This window comes from Chaetodon auriga, chromosome 8 (genome assembly GCF_051107435.1).
Source record: "Chaetodon auriga isolate fChaAug3 chromosome 8, fChaAug3.hap1, whole genome shotgun sequence".
In the NCBI taxonomy this organism is placed as follows: domain Eukaryota; kingdom Metazoa; phylum Chordata; class Actinopteri; order Chaetodontiformes; family Chaetodontidae; genus Chaetodon; species Chaetodon auriga.
The window spans coordinates 26,584,542-26,603,804 of NC_135081.1; the positions used below are offsets into that span (position 1 = coordinate 26,584,542).

A 19,263-nucleotide genomic window follows, 5' to 3' on the forward strand; every position below is an offset into this window, starting at 1 on the left:
AAGGTCTACACTGAGGTGGTGGATCAACCGAGAGTCAGACCAGCACTGACACCCTGAGCCACACCGCTAGCATCCACACGGCTAAAGAAACCACGCGGAGAGCTTTAGTGTTCGTTGCTTTACAGTAAAGACTCGTAGGCTACAGATGCTGTTCAGTCTAGGAAGCAATAAACTGAACTGTAACGTCTTTAAAAGTTGCCAGAGGATTATGGGAACATTATTTTTTTTCCTACTGTGTCATCACTAACATGCAAAGGGTTCTATAAGCTGCTGGTCGAACTGCTGCCAGCTGGGGCGACTTTGATAATGCACTAAACTTTATGAACCAATCCTGAAGCCAAAATTTACATGCAAACCCTCCTGATTTGCAAAGTGAAGTAACTTATCGCTGGAGCCAAGAAAGTGTAGTTTCCCATTTGAAAACTGAAAGAAATCATGCAAAGTGCAAAAGTACAGCATTTACGGCTCATGATTGTCAAGAGGTCATATTATTAATATTATTTGATCTGTTTTACTCTGAAAAGCGGCCTCCTGTTGGGAGAATGTCCTCTGACTGTCACGCAATTTGATAACAAAACTAGTGGGGATGTTTAAAAGGAACAGCAGGCTCTGACGGGAGTCACCCTTTTTAATCTTTCATTAGCACATATAGTGAAAAGGGAGCTCTGGTAACGAAAGTAAAGACGTAATTCGTGCTTCACTACTCGTTACACTGGGATTTAGGGCATTACGGCCCGACACATGGTCCGCATCCAGCTTTAAATCCGTGTGACTTTTGTTCCAGCTGAGCGGAGGGATGGAGATGCGGAGGACGCAGCATCAGCAGATCCGCGGTCAGAGCGCAGCAGCTTCTCCTCAGCATCACCGCGCGCAGCAAGACGCGCAGACACCGTCGACCTAAATTATTTTAGTAGCGCAATTATCCGAAAACTCCCCGAGGTCTTCGGCAGTCGGAAAGGGAAATTAATGAAGAAGGAGGGCGAGGTAAATTACGCGACTCTGCTGTGACAGATGTTGGAAAAGTCTGGTTGATTTGAGGCAGAGGAGGAAGAGGAGGAAGAGGGAAAGTGTCCTGGACGGAGATGAGCGCGTTTTTCCGCTGGACGGACGTTTCATCAGTGGAAGCTTTAAAGGCTGCGATGTTTCCTTCACCGAAAGCTTCAGCTGGTGAGTTCAAGTTTCTCTGCGGCTCCATTCACGGTTTCGGACACTTTTTTCAAATAAATAAATAAAAACCTCGGACTACTTTTGAGGTTGTGATCTGTTTAGTTGAACCTGACAACGGCTGAAATACTCCTGCATCACTTCTGTAATACCCGGTTATTTATAGCCCGGACTGACTTCTGCCTCATGGGATGTTTATAGGTGTCATGTTGATTTCTGTAACATGTCACGGTGGTTTGTAGAGTGTGTCCATGGTAGCCCACCTAATAACGACTTTATCCTGACTTTACGGCATTCATTAGACCTCATTTATTAGTGCGGAACCAGCAGGCTATAATAATCCTCAAACGTCCCTGTTGGTTTAAGTGTGCCAGCGTCTGTGCGCGTGTCTGCGCAGGCGTTCAACTCACGCTTTTTACATTTAAATAGTTTTATTATCACATCATTTATTTTTCCAATCACCCAAAATGAAGATAGCACGAGACTTTCCCTCGATGTCCACTAACAAAGGAAGTCTTTAGAACGAGTCGTCAAGCTGTTGGTGACTGTTATTTATTTGGTGTCTTGTCTGAAGCTCAGTTTCCTGTTTATTTGTTATTGGCTGATTCTGTTATTTTTCCTGTCTTGGTGGTTTTTCTTCACCCGGATAAGGTCAACGATAAGGATTCCGACCTATTTTGCTGTTCTTGTTTCAGTGTTTTCTGTCAGTGCTGTCAAGTCTCTGCGGTGAGAAATCCCATTATAAAAAAGCCCATGACACTAGAATAAATTAGAAACTTGTATTGTGTCCGGTACAGTGGTGAGTTTAATGCTGACCTATATTCATATCTTTATTCCCTGGGTTATTTTTTGGGGTTTTTTTTTTTCACAGTCGTGTCTAGAAAGGTAATGTGTTTTGTTACTTCTTCACTGTTGAGGCTGGCTGCTTTGCTGTTTGTGTAAATCTGTCTTTCTGTTGATGTTGTGCTTGTGGAGTTTCACTCTGTCCATGTGAACAGTAATCCTCAGAAGAGTTTGTTCCATAAACCTAAAAAGGGCCACAGCAGACTGTGTTTTAACTGCGTTTCAGCAGGATTACAGACGGCAGTAACTGCAGCCTCATTTCCCCTCTGGGCCGGTCTGAGGCTGTGTGTTTTATTTTGTCTTTTAAATCAAGGTGCTTCGCTCTCACAGCGACTCAGATCAACCTGTTTGTCGAAAACTTCTCCTCCGGTTAGGTTTGACTGCCACCTCACCTGCAGTCTGATATAAGCCAGGATCAGCATTTCAGTGAGGGCGCAGAGGTGAAGTCAGACCAGCAGCAGCCTCTCCGTCCTCTCCTCGTGTCATAATGGGGACACACATCACATCGGTTGCAATGTGGCTCCGGAGGAGCAGATCACCATCAAGGGAGAACCAAGGATTTGACGCTTGGGATTCTGCCAAATGGGCAATTTAATCAGAGGGCATTTTATGCACAGGAAGTATGTCAGTCTCCTTGTTAGGGAATGATTTATCTGGACTGTTATATTGGGCAGCTGCTCCAGACCTCAATTGATTGCCGCAGGCAAAGAAGTATATGACAAGTCTTTAACTAGTTCCTTTGCTTTGCCTTCATGGACTCAGTGGTAGAAATATACAGTCAGGCACTGAAGTTCTTAATGTCCTATGCAGTTTAATCTGTCCTACACTGGTTTGTTGGTGAGTGATCTGCATTGTTCTGGCACTCTGACTTCTATGATATCTTACAAGAAGCAAATGTCTAAGACTTTTTCGAACATTAAGTAGTTCAATTATGATGGCAGTCCCTGAATTTGGGCACTGTAACAAACCCAAGATGCATAACTTTAAGGTTTTCGGTCAGGTTTGTGAGTTAGGTTGGGTGGAATGATTTGGGAGAAGCTTTGGTTGTGGTTTCACTTTGTCATATTCATTGAAAAGGGCTCTGGTTGAGTCCAGAGGATGTAGCTGTCCTACAGCTGGGGGTCAGTATCTCAGTTTGCACTTTGAGTTTATTCGTTTATTTTTGCTTCACAAAAACAAATCTTTGTCTCATCTGTGTCTTCGAGATGACCTTGGTGTTCCGAAGCTTTCAGTCACGTCACATGATCTTCCTCAGAGGGTTTTGGTTTAGTTTTCTGGGATTGTCAGGAACCCTCAGCTAGAAAGGAAAGCCACAATATGTGAATGTGTTTTTCAAGATTGAAAAGCCCTCAAGCTTCATATTTGTTTTCTAATTTGGGCAATTTTAATTTCATACTACTCCCACAACGAATGTCTCACTCAAACGCAGACTAACTGCCGTCTCACCATAAGGCAACCTCGGTATTGGAAACCCATTTACTCCTTTAAGAAAATAAATCAGAAAACAAAATCTTTAAAAAGAAACAGCCTCAACAGGAAGTAGCAATTATTCATTTTCATCCAAAGTGCTTCAAAGCGAATCTCTCGTTAAATATCCAGTGTCCGGCCTGCCGTGAAGAGCGAACTTTCTGAATAACTCTTCAAGCTAAAATGTATTCCAGATTATAAGATAAAGCAATTGGCCATCAGCGACTGCAGCTTGATAATAGTGTTTTAAAAATATCTGTCTCCAAAAAGCCATATGCTGCTAGTACACCATGTCACTGCAGCTTTGATTTCTTTCCAACTGCAGCACCTTAATACCAGGCTTAGCCAAAGATGTTGGCAAGCTGTCTGGGAAGAAGATGCATCTGAGCCTGGAACAATGCGTCCACGCACACATCTACCCACCACATTTTCAGTCTTAACGGCTGTAAGATGACAGTCATGTTCAGCACCTCTCTTGTTTTTTGGATAAATGTCTTAGTTCTCACATCAAGTCTGTCTTCAGTTGCCTTTTCTTTTGAGGGTCTGCACATGAAAACATCTATCCAGGGCAGAATCTGTGCTGCACACATGCACAATTCAGGCCACAGTCTTTTTGTAGATGAATAAAAAGATCAGATGTTTACCAGTGGAGATATGTGGTCTGGGCATGAATGAAGAGCTGAATGCCAGTGGCCCGGGGCTCGAGTCAGCAGCAGCCTTTCACCTTGAAAAAAAAGAAATCTTTACATTAGAGGGTTTCTTTGATGCTGCATGTTTTCTTTCATGCCATATTCCCCTTTCCAAGATGTGTGTGTCCTTTCCAGTTTGATTATATTCATCAGTTTTCACTGTATGAGCTTCCAGTCTCACGTTGATTCAACCTTTTTTATTATTGTTTATTTTTTCAATAGCTTCAATTATCATAGGTGTTGATATCTGCTAACTATCCACCTGAAGAGAGGTGAAAGAGTAACATGACTCTGAATCCTTCCGTTACCACATGCATGAACAAAACACAACAGATCTGATCATCAATCTTCAGCTAAGTTGAAATTTTCCACATTTGTTTTTAATATTCATGCCATGTTTGCTGAGCGTCGTGGTTTTAGTCCAGAGGCAACAAGGCAGGGGACCCAAATGCAGACACAGCAAGGCAAGAGCAGACTGGATTCAAAGAACTTCACTGGAACCAAAGGCTTACAGGCCGGCAACTTTAAGGCAGGAAGCATGTCACACTGTCAGACCACAGTCAGAAACACAAAGGCCACGACAGTTTACAGAAAAGGGACACAAAACTGAGGCTGGAAGGCTACAGCAAGGAGGCAACACAGAAGATCTGGCCACTAAATACACTGGTGGTTAATGAGGGAACAAGGAACAGGTGTGGCAGGGAGGAAGTGGGTCGGGTGATTGGTAAGGAGCAGGAAACTCTGGGAGCATCTGGTGGACAGGTTGGGAATGACAATCTGTGGAAACATGGAGGCGGTAGAGGAACAGTAAGATCACGCTTGCTGAGAATCCATCTGGCCAGACTTCACGACCGGAGAGTATTTCTTCATTGAAGGAAGCGAAACGAACGGTCCTACGATACATATGGTTTGTTGAAGTTAGAAGGTGATTGACAGATTCTTCATCCGATCACCTGCCAGTTATTTCTAAAAGCTCCTGAACTTCTCCAAACAGTTTCCAAGGACGACTTCCCAGATGGCTGTGTGTTACAAACCATCTGCCGCGGCAGGTTAAGTCCAGTTTGCCTCCCGTAGAAGAGCTTAGGGATGTTTTTGTCTGCTTGTCCCAGAGATTGCCTTTGTCTTTTATTTCTGCAGGGATGTTGTTTTCCCTTATCTTTGGCTTTAGCTGACGAGGATTGATTTCCTTTAGGTGGCGCTCTTCCTGGGGCCCATCTGTCAAACCATTGTCCACTGAGTCATCGGGGTACAAGGCAAGGTTATTTATACCTTTCAAACACAGAGGTAATTGCTTCACAAAGCGCTTCACATTAGGTGAAGAAATGCATTAGAACAACACTTAGAAGCACAATAAAAGGGGTCAGTATGCTTCAAACGGAGTGCATGTCGAGTCATCGAACAGCATCTGAACCCTACACCCTCCATACCTTTCCAGTGTCAGAACCGTGGGCGCACTATCCGACAACGCTGACAATAATATTCACTTAGAAACAGTCAGTCTGACGGGTACATTAGGCCGGGAATACGGGAGTGTGAAAGTAAGGTTTGAACCGCTGTCAACCGAGACAGACTGTACGGAAGTGCATCTTTATCCTCATTGCTATGATTCATTTCGTCATGGCTACAAAGACACGCAGCGTCTTTGAAGAGACCGAGGAAGGTAGTGAGACGCTATGACAGCAGGCTTTTTGCCGCTTTGCCTTTAGATCTAGTTGGACGACATTAAGTAAGAACTAGTCCCTCTCAAACCCGACAGTTCAGCAGAGGAAAAGGATGAAATTTATATCTATACCTCTCCTATTGACAGTGTCTTCTGTGGGAACTGATGTGCAACATGTGCATCTTAAAGAGTGAAAGCAGTGGTTGTTCAAAGACACTTGCTGAGCGATGGACACGTCAGTAGCTGCCGGGAATCGAGTCTGTGACCTGCCAGTTACAGGAAGCCTCCAATCCCCTCCCACACATGTACAACAGTGGCACCCTCTTTTCCCTTTGCACCCCTCCGGCTGGCTCAGGCTCAGCTGGAGACCGGGTTCGATTGTGGCTCGGCCCCGTCAGATTAGCATGCGGGCTGGTGAGTGTGCCAAAGAGGAAAAGCTCCACCTGCACACTAGTGAGGGGAGATTATGGAGCTGATCGCTCTTCTTTGAAATGTTACAATAGTGATTTCTTTCTGCTTCTGATGTCAAGCTTACCTCATTTCCTCTTAACCTGCAGAGCTGAAAACTCGCAGAGCCATGAAAAGCCCCTGCAGCGACAGCTCTCTGTGACACCACTTGTAGTTTTTGGTGGAAAAATTCGATTTGGAGACATTTGAGTTTTTGTGACGGAGGCTCTTGGATTGAAGTGCAAAGTAAGCCTAAAGTAACGAAGGACATTTACCCGAGTATTGTACTTCAGCACGAGTTTTTTTTAATTTCTGGCACTTTGTACTTGTTCTTCTTGTTCTCTCTTGTCTTCCTATTGAACTCCTTCTTGTTTTTCATATTTAGCCTCATTGCCTTTTCGTTCTATTTCTCATTGATGTTTTCATTCCCTCGTTTTTCTACCTTCGCGCCATTGTTCCTCCTGTTTCTCCCCTTTGCTTTCTTTCGGTCTTCCTTTACTTACTGCCTCTCCCCTTGTCTCATAATTGTTATTGTCCCTCCTTGTTTGACTCCATTTTCATTTCACTGCTTTCTCTTTTGTTTCTGTCAATGATCTGAAAAATGAACTCCACCCTTCTGCTCCATGTATCTTCTCTTTTGTCACTTTTACCACTATAGATTGTGAAAATTAGCTTTTTTCTACTGAGGTAAGCCTTTTCTGACTGTGCTGAGGGACTCTGAGTTTTCCTCGACAATGGAAACATGGGGCCACATGTTGGATATCTCTCAACACTAACAGCCTCCTGTCCCACATTTTATGAGGAGCTGATTGCAGTTGAAGCCTACAGTCAGTATGTACGCTGCTCTGATGCAGTTTGATCAGTGTTTGACCCGTTCCAGGTTCAGAGCCCTCTGTCTCCCATCATTCAGCTCCTCTTTAATGCGTGACCTCCCCTCATCCCTCTGATGTACGTCGATGGATCCGTCGCTGTTAGCTGAGACGACCTAATTTGTCACATCACATAGGCGCTGCACTGAGACTAATTCCCTTCCCTCATTTATTTGTGCTATTATTAATATTGCAGACGGCGCACTTTGCGTGACGTCGCACAGAGTCTTAACTCTCTCCTCGTCAGAATGAGGAATTACAGCAGAGTGCTTTACCCGACACACAGTCTGGAACAAGACCGATGCGAGCGAGTCTGTCAGGGTGACCCACTTCCACCACACGTTACATGGGTGTAAATACTCAAACACATCCATACTTAATGTGTCTGTCCCTCTCTGTCTTTGTCTTTGTATGATTAACATGTCCAGCTTTCACAGGCAAACGATCACTTTTCTCGTTATAACCATGCTTCACAGTGGCCTTTCGTGTAAATACATCTGGGTTTCTACATTGCACTGACAGACCGTTAAATAAACCAGGAAGACTGTTTTAGCTTTACAGGATATCTCATTACAGGTAAAATCAATGCAAGCAACATTAAAATACACACAGCAACAGGTAACAACAACAAAAGAAAAGAGAAAAACACCCACAGTTCAAGAGAAACTGACAAACTTTACATCTGCCTCCCACAAACAAACCACAAACACACATTTAACCCATCGACAGAGAAAACAGGAAGGAGTGTGGATACTGACAGACCTCATGTCATCAGGCAGTTTGTTCTTCAGTGCAAACTTCACCATTTCAGGACAGACTCCATGAGAACCAGCACAATCCATAACATTCAGATGAAACAAATCAGTTTCAATGTGTAGGCACAGAGGCAAACAATTAATATAATCCCATTTGTCACAGACACAAGCTCGCACACACTTTCCTTTATCTCTTCCCCCACATGCCAATTTCAGCTGTGCAGCCAGGCAAACACACCCTTCCTTGGCGATATTAGTATTCACGGGTCTTTATTTCTCTCTCAGCCTTTTGAAAACACAAACAGCAAATGAAAAACGACTGCTTGACTGCCACACGGTCTGCAAAATATTCTGCAATGAGCACCAATATTACACAACAACAGCTGCTCAATTTCCACCTGTCCACCTCTGTGTCATTCACCTAATTTAATAATCAAGCTAAAACTATCTTTAAATGCGACTGTAGGATCATCTTGGTCTATATAACTCATTGTACCAGTAATTAAAAATATATAAAGATGTTTAAACAATATTTAAAAAACTAAAATCAATGCTCAGTTTCTTCCACCATTTGTTTTATGAGACAAAACTGTTTTCAACTTTCAAATGAGATTTTGTTTTAAAAACTGTGTGTTCATCATTGATTATTGTAATATTAGTATTAATCAAATCTGAAACTAACCAGCTGTGTTAATCATATAAATGACACTACATATGTTCAGTGTATCATCATCTAATCTGCAGCTGAAGAACTGTTAAGAAATACTAACTGTAGTCACTGATTCTGCAGCTTTTGTGCACATTTTTCACATTTTCAAAAGAGGATAAAACCATTTTTGGACACATTTTGCCTGAACCTCGAGACTCTGAGGAGGCATTTCCACTGGCAACGCTTGACTGACAACTGAGAGCTGGCATTGCTAGTTGACGTTGTCATATCCGGTGGTCTTCTGCTAACTGACAGGTGTCACACTGGATTTCCTACAAGCACACCTGTCAACACTGGGATTTGAAAATAAGGGAAATTTCCCGGCGCTCTGCCCTGGGCTGTTCCACCATCCACATACCCCTTACATTTAGACAAGGCTATGCACAGTCTTAAAATCACCACTCAGCAACCACCTGCTTTAAAACATCAGAGCAACTAGGATCATGTTAACTAGTTCCTACATGAAGTGACTACAGTTAGTTAGAGTCAGATACCTGGTTGAAAATGAAACGCTGTGAACATCCCTGCATTATATAGAGGAAAACCACAGAAGGGACGATAAAATCAGCACTTATTTGGGTAGTAATTGAAGGATTTGTACACATTACGCTTCAGTTCTGATTTTGAGAGAAGCTACTGGACAGTGAGACACATGTTTGAAGAGGGTGATTGAGAAAACGGATGGCAGAGATCGTCTAAATCCAGTCATTGATGGAGCATGTTTCCGTGCCTCTTGGGCGCCAATATACTTGGCAGATTTGTCACTTTTCCTTCAGTGCGATACACTAAAATCCATGTTGCATATTTTATAAAAATCATGACTTTGATCGACGTTACTCTTCATTAGCCTCCTCCCGTCTGCTGAGATGCAAACTTTTAGCTTTTTAGCTAGCTACTCTCGCCTGCTAACATTAGCACTGATTTCCACTCGATGCTACTTTCTGTTCATGATATTTCAACACCTGCTGACTCACTGGCAGCTCTGCACTCTCACTTCTGTGTTCGTCCTGCATTGTAGAAAAGAGGGAGGCCATCTAGCATTAGCTGTCTGTGTGGATCTAGATGTGGGGATATCATGATATTGAGCCTGTGCTGTTACTCTCAGACCCCTCCTGTGTAGAGGGACGGGTTTTCCATGTCCGCTCCCTTGCATTTTTAACATTTTGTTGAATATAGATGCAGCTCCCGACATGGTCTTGTTTACAAGCCCTTTCCCCAACAAACCCAAGGGGGGAAGACCGAGGGACTTTTGTTTCCAGCTATGCACCCGACAGCTGTTCTGCCAGCAAACCTTTTAATATTTGCTGCTTGCATGCAGGAGGTCTCAGGGGCCGTCACACTGCAGCAGGTGCCAGAAGCTCATAAAAAAAAAGAGACACACACACACCAACTCCACCACACATTCAAACACACTTTCAACAATTTGAGCACACACACGCAGGCAGAAAACACACCAAAGTGCAAAGACGCGAGCTCACGGTCCGTGATCCTCGCGCTGTTGTTCTGTTCCAGTCGCTTTAATTGGGGATTTGAGCCAGGCTCTTGTCTTTCTCACTGTGACGAGATAAAAATAGCTCTTTGACAAGTGTCAGAAAACCCAGCCGGGATCAGAGCGTGCATTCTCTGTCAGATGGGCTGGTTGGCTTCATGCTCAGGACCTCCAGGAAACAAAGACCACAGCCCTGAGGCTCATGTTAGGTCATGTTCCTGTTTCATGCACCTGTTGCAAAGGAAGTTTTTGCCTAAAATATAAAGTAATTACACCCCGTCTGTCACAGTTTTTCACATTTTGCTGCAGGTCCCCAAGTAACAAGCAGAGATTGAGCGTTGAGGAATGGCAGATAAGGCAACACTTAAAAGAGCCGAGTTCAGAGAGAGAGAGAGAGTTTTCAAAGCTAATGAAGCCTTAATGTAGGCGAAGGAAGAGTTCAAGTCAATAGAGAATCATTGCTTCTTCTTTGCTTCTGGCCTTGTTACCGCAGGATAATGATGTGTGTCTCTGTTCACTGTCGCACTTTGTTGAATATGATCCGGAGCAGAAATGCTCGTGTTAGCAGTTTGATTTTAAGTGTTCATCTCATTCACCAGAGTTAGAGTTGGAGCCGCCTCTATTGTCTCCCGTGGGGGAAATCTTTCTGGGCATCGAGAGAGCAAAGTGACGTAGCACACGTTTACAGTCAAACTACAGTATCACGCTCAGATCTACACACTGTGCACACCCACAATACTGGAGATGCCCAACACCAACATGTTCTGTCAGAGCTGAGCTGCTGAGACGAGCATGAAATCAGAAAATGCTAAAAACACTTTGGTGACCATCCTCCACAATAAAAAGACTGTTTTTTAACTGCACTAGTAGTTTGAATAACATAATCATCATCATCGTAACCATCAGGGGAACATAAAGTGAGGGCGGAGAGCTAAGTAATGACTAAATCTGCAGCTGTGCTCAGCCGGTGAAGAAAGTCCTAATTTTAACACGGTGGCAACTGTCCACAGATTGATGTAAGGCGATAAGAGCTGAGAGACTCGATGAGTTTTGCCCGATGACAGAGGAGAGAGGGAAAACACAGCGAGGAAGTTGAGAATTAAGCGATAGTGGGAGTTCACCCAAAAGACTCTGGACTCTGCCAAAGGATTGTCTGGAGAGAGGTTACAGTCGATTGGCTTTGATATTGTTTGCACTTTGGCATCGGGGTGGTTTATTCGGTAAGAGTTGGCTCCTGCTTGGCTTCAGGAGAGCGGATGTTTCTGAGTAATGCAAAAAGGCTTTTTCAGGAACATCAAATGGCAGCTTCATGTTGGTCAGTCAGGCTTTTATCCGGCCAGACTGTAAGCAAATCCAAGAGACGACCAGATGAGCAGACTTCCCTCAGAAACCAAACAACATTATTATAAAACTGAATTAAACAGAAATCATTAATGGACTTCTCCGAAATGACTGTTGTTGAACGAAAGACGTGACAGTGACTGAGTCATTTTGGAGCTGAAAATTAAAAAAATAAACTCCACAGTCTCACAACAGGCTGTGCAGATTAACACACAGCTATCGTTTCATCAATCATGTGAAGGACATCACGACCATCAGTGTCTTCGTTATGAAAAGCTAAGCTTCCATCTCCAGCGAATGATTCTACATCAGCCAGGCATTGTGACATCACACAGTAAATAAATATATCAGCAATTAGTTGTTATTAAAGGACAGCTTGCAACTCTTTCTCACAAAATTCTGCAGACATTCTGGTCTTATTTCTCTCTAATTCTGGACTTATTCAGAATTTATGAGCGTGACTCATATTTGGGAACTACAGATGAAAGACTAGCGGGACTTTCCTGGTGACAGACTTCTGCTGTCTCACTCCTTAAAAACATCAAGGTTGTAAAAATAGCTTGCTGCTCATTTGACAAGAAGCAGTTCTGTACTATATTCCTGAAGGTATCGCAGGTTTGAGGTGTTTTGACCGCTGCAGCAACAGTCCTTTAGGCGAACGCTGTCTGCTCTAATCTGAAACTGCATCATTAATAGAAACGGCCGGTGACTGTGTGTAATAGAAAATAGTTAGCGTAATTAACACTGTAACGTGACACTCATGTGACTACGCTCCACGCAGGGTGAGAAATACACGTCCGAGCTACACATGCATTTATTCTCCCACTTTCTAATTTGACGGACGGGGTCAGTCCTGGCCGTGACTCCGGGGTCGCGACCTTTGGCTGGACTGTAGCTTTATGATGTGTGCAGAGACGCAGAGGAGGAGCGAGCCTGACTCCTGATTGGCTGGAAGGGCTCAGCAACTGACAGCCCACCCGCCTGAGATATCACACACCTGCCAGTCTATGTCTCTCACAAGGTGGCCTGGTTCGGGGGGGATCAGCACATTTAAATCGTGAGCCCCATGAATTACACAGTGACGGGACACTGATACGAGTTCATGACGACTAAAAGCCAATTTTTATTGGCAATAATCAATTTGTTTACATTAGAATGTTTGCATCCAAGGAAGAGGGAGGCTGGAAAACTGTCCTGGGACAACAACACTCATCCACCATCCCAGATGAATCATATTTTAAAGTAAATCATGTAGTTCTTTTGGGCACAGGAAAGTCCTCACTAAAACATCAAAGATGGACAGATGAAAGTTAGAATATAATACAGATTGTTTTACCAGAGCTGTAATCAAGAAAACGTCCCCCTGATCGATGGTACGGCCAGTATTTAATAAAGTACCAGTATTGGTGTCTGCTCCCTGATTTATCGGTCTAATGGGAGTCCTGGGAGTCTAAGAGCACGAGTGTTGGGTTGAGAGTCAGCGCTCCCAGCCAGCCAGTATAAGAGCTGTTTGCACGAGGAGCAGGGATGAGACAGACTGTGCAGCTCTGGGACTGTCGACACCTCTGCCACTCAGAGGAGATCGAGGCTGCAGAGAGGGCGAGTCCACACTGTGTGATGAAGACAGCGAGAGGCTGCCGCAGGTTAGACCCACTCTGGCATTTGGATTGTCTTTGCTGTATTTTTGAAGTATTATAGATAATATAACTGCCTGTTATGAGACATGACTTTGTCCTATTTGGCTTTATGTTTTGGGCTTTGACTTTTCTGTGCAGCTGTGGGACATCATACCAGGTACAGCATTAAGATTTAGAGTTGATTTTTAAGCTCAGTTACCTTTGATGCACGTACTGTAGCTGGTCTCAGCAGTAGCTGTTGGAGAGGGAGATACATAATTTACATCACATAGTGCCAGACAGTGGCAGAATAATTTAATTATGTAATGTCATTTCAGCGGGTCTGTTTTTGGACCACTTTCCTCAAAAGTGTGCAGGATGCTTCTACTCTTTAATCAGTATTATCATCTATTACGTTATTGTTTATCTTAAAATGTCTTTTCATCTGTTTCTTGATGTTTGTGAGTTTGGATCAGACACATTTTTCTAGTGTTGACTCATTTTGGCAACTCTTTTCATCTTATCTAAACCTGAATCATAATTTTTTTCCTGCATTATTTAAACTTATTGCTTAATTTAAGTATTTCACTCTAAACTCTATATGTGGAAAATTGCTACTGTAGTTGAAATTCATTCATAACTGGAATTATTTTGCACAATATGTTTTCCATTCATGTCAGCAGTTAGACCATGTTTTTTCATTTGGGGATTTTTTTACATTAATTTCTCACTTTGAAACAAAGATCTTAAGTAAAGTAATTAATATTGTTAAATAAAAGGACTCTTGGAAACTTTGGAAAATATCTTGTGAACTTTGTTTCTGTACTCAGTGTTGTAACTGTAAAACGCGCACTGTACAAAAATACAAATAAAGTTAAAAGTGAAGTCGGGTCATCAAGATGATTCGGGTAAAATAAAAATCCTTAAAGAGCACGAAACTTCAGGACGAGCCACGGGTCAGTCATACATGCTGTGGGTCTTGTTTATAAACCGTAGACCTACTGTCTTAGTCCCGATTCATCCACATTTTGAGATACTTGTGATTATTTTTAATGTACTTTTGATTATTATGTTTATAAAGTGGTTTTATTCAGAAAACCTACATCGCCCTCAGACGGTTGCTGGCTCTGGCTACAGTTGGCGTGTCTGAATCCAGATGCCTGGCCCAGAGGGCAAAGCTCTCATCCCACTGAAGCCTCATCTGCTCTGTGAGAGATGTCGCTCATGAGCCGGGCGCACTAATACTTTAAAAACCAAAAAAATAGGGCAGATCATATGTGGACACTTCCACGGGTGTTAAGCACTGTTAATGGTACTTTTCCCAGTCTTTGGGAGGATGAAATGTCCTGAGTAAAAAGTGAGATGTATTCTTTGATAATCAGTTAAGTAGGGATTTTGTTGTCTGTGGTACAGAGATGTAGGCCGGTCTTATCAGCTGCGACATCTGCTTCACACTGGGAACACTCTGCTACCCAAAATGTGCACTTTTTGTTGTTCTCGCCAGCATATCAAATGACAAGTGCAAAAACAAATAAAAAATACCACGGGAGCACCAGAAGTTCATTGTGGGACATCGTCAGCAGTGGAAATAGTGTCCCCGTGCTGTTCCTGGTCTTCATCGTACATCCGAGGACTTTTAGGGTCGACACTGAACTCAGATAACAAGCTCAAAACTCAACAATCAAAAACTTCATTTAAGATCCACATCGGTACCCTGGTTACTCTTCTCCACGAGACCATCTGGTCCAGAATGAATAATTTAAAACCAGAGACCGAAGTGCATAAAGTTGTATTTGTAGCTGGTCTTTAATGCATTTGATTTGTCCTGGTCTTTGGACATGAGCATCATCTTTGTCTCATTGTTTCTGTCATTTTGTTAACGCTTGTTTTTCGGTGTCTCTGCTCTGTCCAGGATACTCCAAAGGGCATGTTATTGACAGGACCACATCTCTGCAGAGGACTTAACTCAAGTCTGATTACAACTTGACTGCCACTGGTTATGAAAATCTGCACTCTGAGACTGAATCGGTATGTCTTCACAGAAATTTAAACTAACTTTTGCTTTCTGCGTGAGATCTAAAACTATATTTCATATTAAAACATGACTTTAAACTGTTGTACATACATTTCTGCGTTAATTCAAAACCATCAGAGCTAATGTCTTTCTGTCTGCGTCTCTTCTCAGGCTGGGGGTAAGATGTTTGTGGAGTCAGTCGTCCGATGGGGGGCGTGGAGCATCCTGCTTCAGCTTGGACTGTGTGTATCAGCAGGAAGCTGTCCTCCACGCTGTGTGTGCCGACCTGAGGCCAAAGAAGTGATCTGCTCTGGCAAACATTTGAACTCAGTACCGGAGGGCTTTTCCAGCGATGCCAGGCGTTTGGATTTATCCCACAATAAGATTAAGACTGTGGGGCGCCGCCAGTTCTCTGGCCTCCTGCAACTTCAAGAGTTGGATCTCAGTGATAATATAATCTCCATGATTGAGGTGGAGGCTTTCCAGGGCCTACAGAATCTCAGGACGCTTCGGATTAAGAATAACCGTCTCAAGATCATCCCGGTCGGGGTGTTTTCTGGCCTGTCAAGTCTGCGCTTTCTGGATTTGAGCCAGAATGAGATTCTGGTCTTTCTGGACTATACCTTCAAAGAAATGGTGAACCTGCAAACGCTGGAAGCCGAGGAGAATGACTTGGTCTTCATCTCCCAGCGGGCTTTCTTTGGTCTGCAGAATCTGCAGGAGCTCAACATAGACCGCAGCAACCTGACCTCTGTTCCCTCCGAGGCACTGTCCCAGCTTCAGAGCCTAACACGTCTTCGCATGCTACGTCTTAGCATTTCTACACTGCCCAACAATGCTTTCCGACGACTCCACCGTCTGCGTAGCCTCCTGATTGCAAACTGGCCAGCACTGGACACTTTGGCTAGCAACAGCCTGATCGGTCTTAATTTGACCTCGCTTGTAATCAGCAGCTGCAACCTAAGTGTTATTCCTTACTCAGCACTTCGTCACCTGGTGTATTTACGCTTCCTGGACCTGTCCTACAACCCTATCACCGTTATCCAAGGTAATATGCTCGGGGACCTCCTGAGACTCCAGGAGTTACACCTAGCAGGGGGGAGCCTGCTACGAATAGAGCCGGGGGCCTTCAGGGGGCTGGCCTACTTTCGCATGCTTAATGTGACATCCAATCAGCTCACGACTTTGGAGGAGAGTGTCTTCCACTCTGTGGGGAACCTTCAGGTGTTGCGGTTGGATGGGAATCCCCTAGCATGTGACTGCCGGCTCATCTGGGTGGTCCGCCGCCGATTGCGCTTGAACTTTGACGGACACCAGCCCACTTGTTCATCTCCCGATGCTGTGAGACAGCGTGAATTCAGAGACTTCTCGGAGAAGGAGCTCCCGAGACTGTTTACCTGCCGCCCTGCCCGTATCATGGACCGTAGGCCGCAGGAGGCAAGAGTAGAGGAAGGCACTACGGTTCTCTTCTCCTGTAAGGCCGATGGGGATCCATCCCCATCCATCACCTGGATCTCATCCCATAAGAATGTTGTTTCTCCAACAGGACGAATCAGAGTTTTGCTCAATGGCACCCTAGAAGTGCGTTTTGCTCAAGTCCAAGACAGTGGCACATATCAATGCCTGGCAGGCAACGCAGCTGGCAATGACAGCCTGACTGTCGGTCTGTATGTGAAGGGGCTCCCTCGTAACAGAACCATCCCCTTATTCCAAGAGGAGGGCTGGGCAGAGCCTTCAAGTCCCCAAGCTGCCAACTCCTCAGCTCAAATGGCCAAGCCATACCCGTTTGATGCAAAGACCCTGATCATCGCCACCACCATGGGCTTCCTGTCTTTCCTCAGCTCGGTGGCCATCTGTTTTGTCTTCATGTTCTTCTGGAGCCAGAGCAAAGGCCAGATCAAGCACACGGCAACTATTGACTTTGTTCCTCGGTCTTCCATGGGTGGTGGAGGCGATGGAGGTGACGGTGGCAGGTTCACCATGAAACTTATTTAAAAAGCCAAGGAAAAGGTGAAAGGGGTCTTCATATTGACTGTGAGTTCTGGGACACTCAAGGACAGAGACTTCTTGTCAAAGACCCCTTTTAAAGACAATCAGAGCCAGTTTGTTGGGCTTTTGCTACCCCTCTTCTGATTTTAGAGTGGAAAGTTACATCTCGGCACCCACTTTGCTGTGTTATCTAACTGATGAATATATAATGACCCCGGAATAGAAAGATGTTAACAGATTGTAGGCAGAGCTGTCTCATGGTTGATGTGCATTTTTTAACAGCTTTTACTTTGAATAAGCAAACGACCACTTACCTAGCACAGGACTAATTTTTTATGTAGCATGTAGTTATAAAATAGTTGTGATTTTCACAGATTTTGGGATTAACACATAAAGACAGATCGAGCTTCACACATTTATCAAAGCTTTCTGCATTGTCAAAACATATCAGGTGCTTGTTTAGTCATCCACGTTGTACAAGTGTTCTCAGCTTTATGTCTTCACTTGCCAATACAAGCCAAGTAAACATTTGCCCTGTTGACCCTCCAGTTGCTATTTCTGCTTCCTCACAGAGGATCATGTCAGAGACTGCCAATTTAGCATTGGCTGTAAGACTTTAACATGTGAATATGTGACTACAAAGCTTTTGATACTTGCAATAAATATATGGAATAGATTAGCCAAATAATTTTGATTCTCAACTTTATGGTCAAATTGTGGACATTTTGGAGCTTTGCAGTATGCTGCATTGGAGACGTGCTTTCCATTATGGACACTGCTTACTTTAAATGATCATGTAGCAGTGCACAGAGACTGATAACAGACCATAATGTACATAGGAATGTGTCCTTTCCCATTTCATACTCAAGACAAGTTTTTCAGGTCCAAATTGGACCACTTTTTCTTTTGTAACATTTAATTTTATCATGTAATTACATTAGATGACTCTTGATTTCTCCTTTTTATATTCAAGAAACCATTTTTTTTTTTTTTTTTTTTTTTACCCACACAAAACACTGAAAAATATGTGCCTCAGTAACATTCTCACCATCGACACGGAGAATGCTCACCATTGTTATCTTGTAAATATTTAGGTCAAGGGCGTTTGTGAGTGCTGGGTTTATTCTATCATTTTATCTAGTTCTGGGGATTAATGTCACTCAAATATGCCACTGTAGTGTATAAACGTAGCTGTGTAGATGCACTACGCACAAAGCAATGCTTTACTATGTCAGGAAAAGAGGATGTAAATGATCCACACATACAGCACGGACAGGTTTGTTTATCTGCTCTCTTGTTCATAGATGATTTTCTTTTTCATTTCTCTTTATTAAATGCCTGTATTTAAACCTGCCTTGTGTGTATGGATTGCCTTGAATCGTTAGATGGAAAATATTTTTGGATTGGTATCAAATGCGGCGAAAAAAAAACTGATCCAATCATCTTAAAACCAATCTCTCAGCGGATCTTCATCTGAAACGAGTCCATTGTTGGGAAATTGGCAAGAGAAGGACACATTTTCTTGCATAACCAAAGCACTTAATCTCTGCGCAGTGAGTCCATTGTGAGGACTTTCTGTTCAATTTGAGACAAAAAGTGGCCTTGTTGCCCCTTTGTAAGACAACAAAGCTTCAGCTGGCAGTCAGCCACACAAATCAACGTTTGTCTTCCTGTTTCACCCAGAGAAGACGGAGGATTATGCGTGCAGAGGAATGCCGTTGTGCCCGTATGAATGAATCTCTTTAGACATTTACAGACATTTCCTGTCTCCTCTGCTGTATACTCTTACTGCTGACTCCCCGTTAAAAACTGAATATTGCACTTGAGGGTGATAAGCCAAACATTAACCAATAAACAACCCTCACTTCACGTTTGTGCAATTAAGAGACTTTCAGTGCTCGCAGTAGATTCACTGCACAGAAAATCATTTTGTCCATCTAATGCAGTTGCCCAGTATAACCCAAAAAAAAAGAAGAAGAAAAAAACTGATAATCACGTGTATGAGCAGAGATTTAAACCCTTTTGGATTACCTCTGCATGTCTCAATCTGTTATATAGGTCTGTCTGGCGGGTGCTATCCTCCGGCCCAGCTTGGCCTGTCATATTATCTATTTTAATACAACTATTTGCTCCCATTGGACAGAAAGCCAAAGGGGCAGATTAAAGTGGTGTTTATAAGCCACTCCTCCCATGACTGGCATGCACACGCAC

The 19,263-nt window shown here is 43.5% G+C and overlaps 1 protein-coding gene across 2 annotated transcripts; it reads left to right on the top strand.

Moving 5' to 3' along the window:
• The first annotated feature begins 786 nt into the window (after positions 1-786).
• lingo4b (leucine rich repeat and Ig domain containing 4b) lies at positions 787-18,406 on the top strand. 2 transcript variants are annotated; one of them, XM_076736382.1, is made up of 3 exons: positions 787-1,167; positions 14,962-15,077; positions 15,235-18,406. In XM_076736382.1, exon 3 carries the CDS (start codon positions 15,247-15,249, stop codon positions 17,056-17,058), a length of 1,812 nt encoding a protein of 603 aa, XP_076592497.1. In that variant the 5' UTR covers positions 787-1,167; positions 14,962-15,077; positions 15,235-15,246; the 3' UTR covers positions 17,059-18,406. The 2 variants fall into 2 exon arrangements, with proteins under 2 accessions (XP_076592497.1, XP_076592496.1); XM_076736381.1 differs by lacking the exon at positions 787-1,167 and adding an exon at positions 12,963-13,076.
• Positions 18,407-19,263: the final 857 nt, after the last annotated feature.

Bases quoted from the DNA above. Each gene is read 5' to 3' on its own strand.
- lingo4b (XM_076736382.1), top strand. From the start codon at position 15,247: ATGTTTGTGGAGTCAGTCGTCCGATGGGGGGCGTGGAGCATCCTGCTT.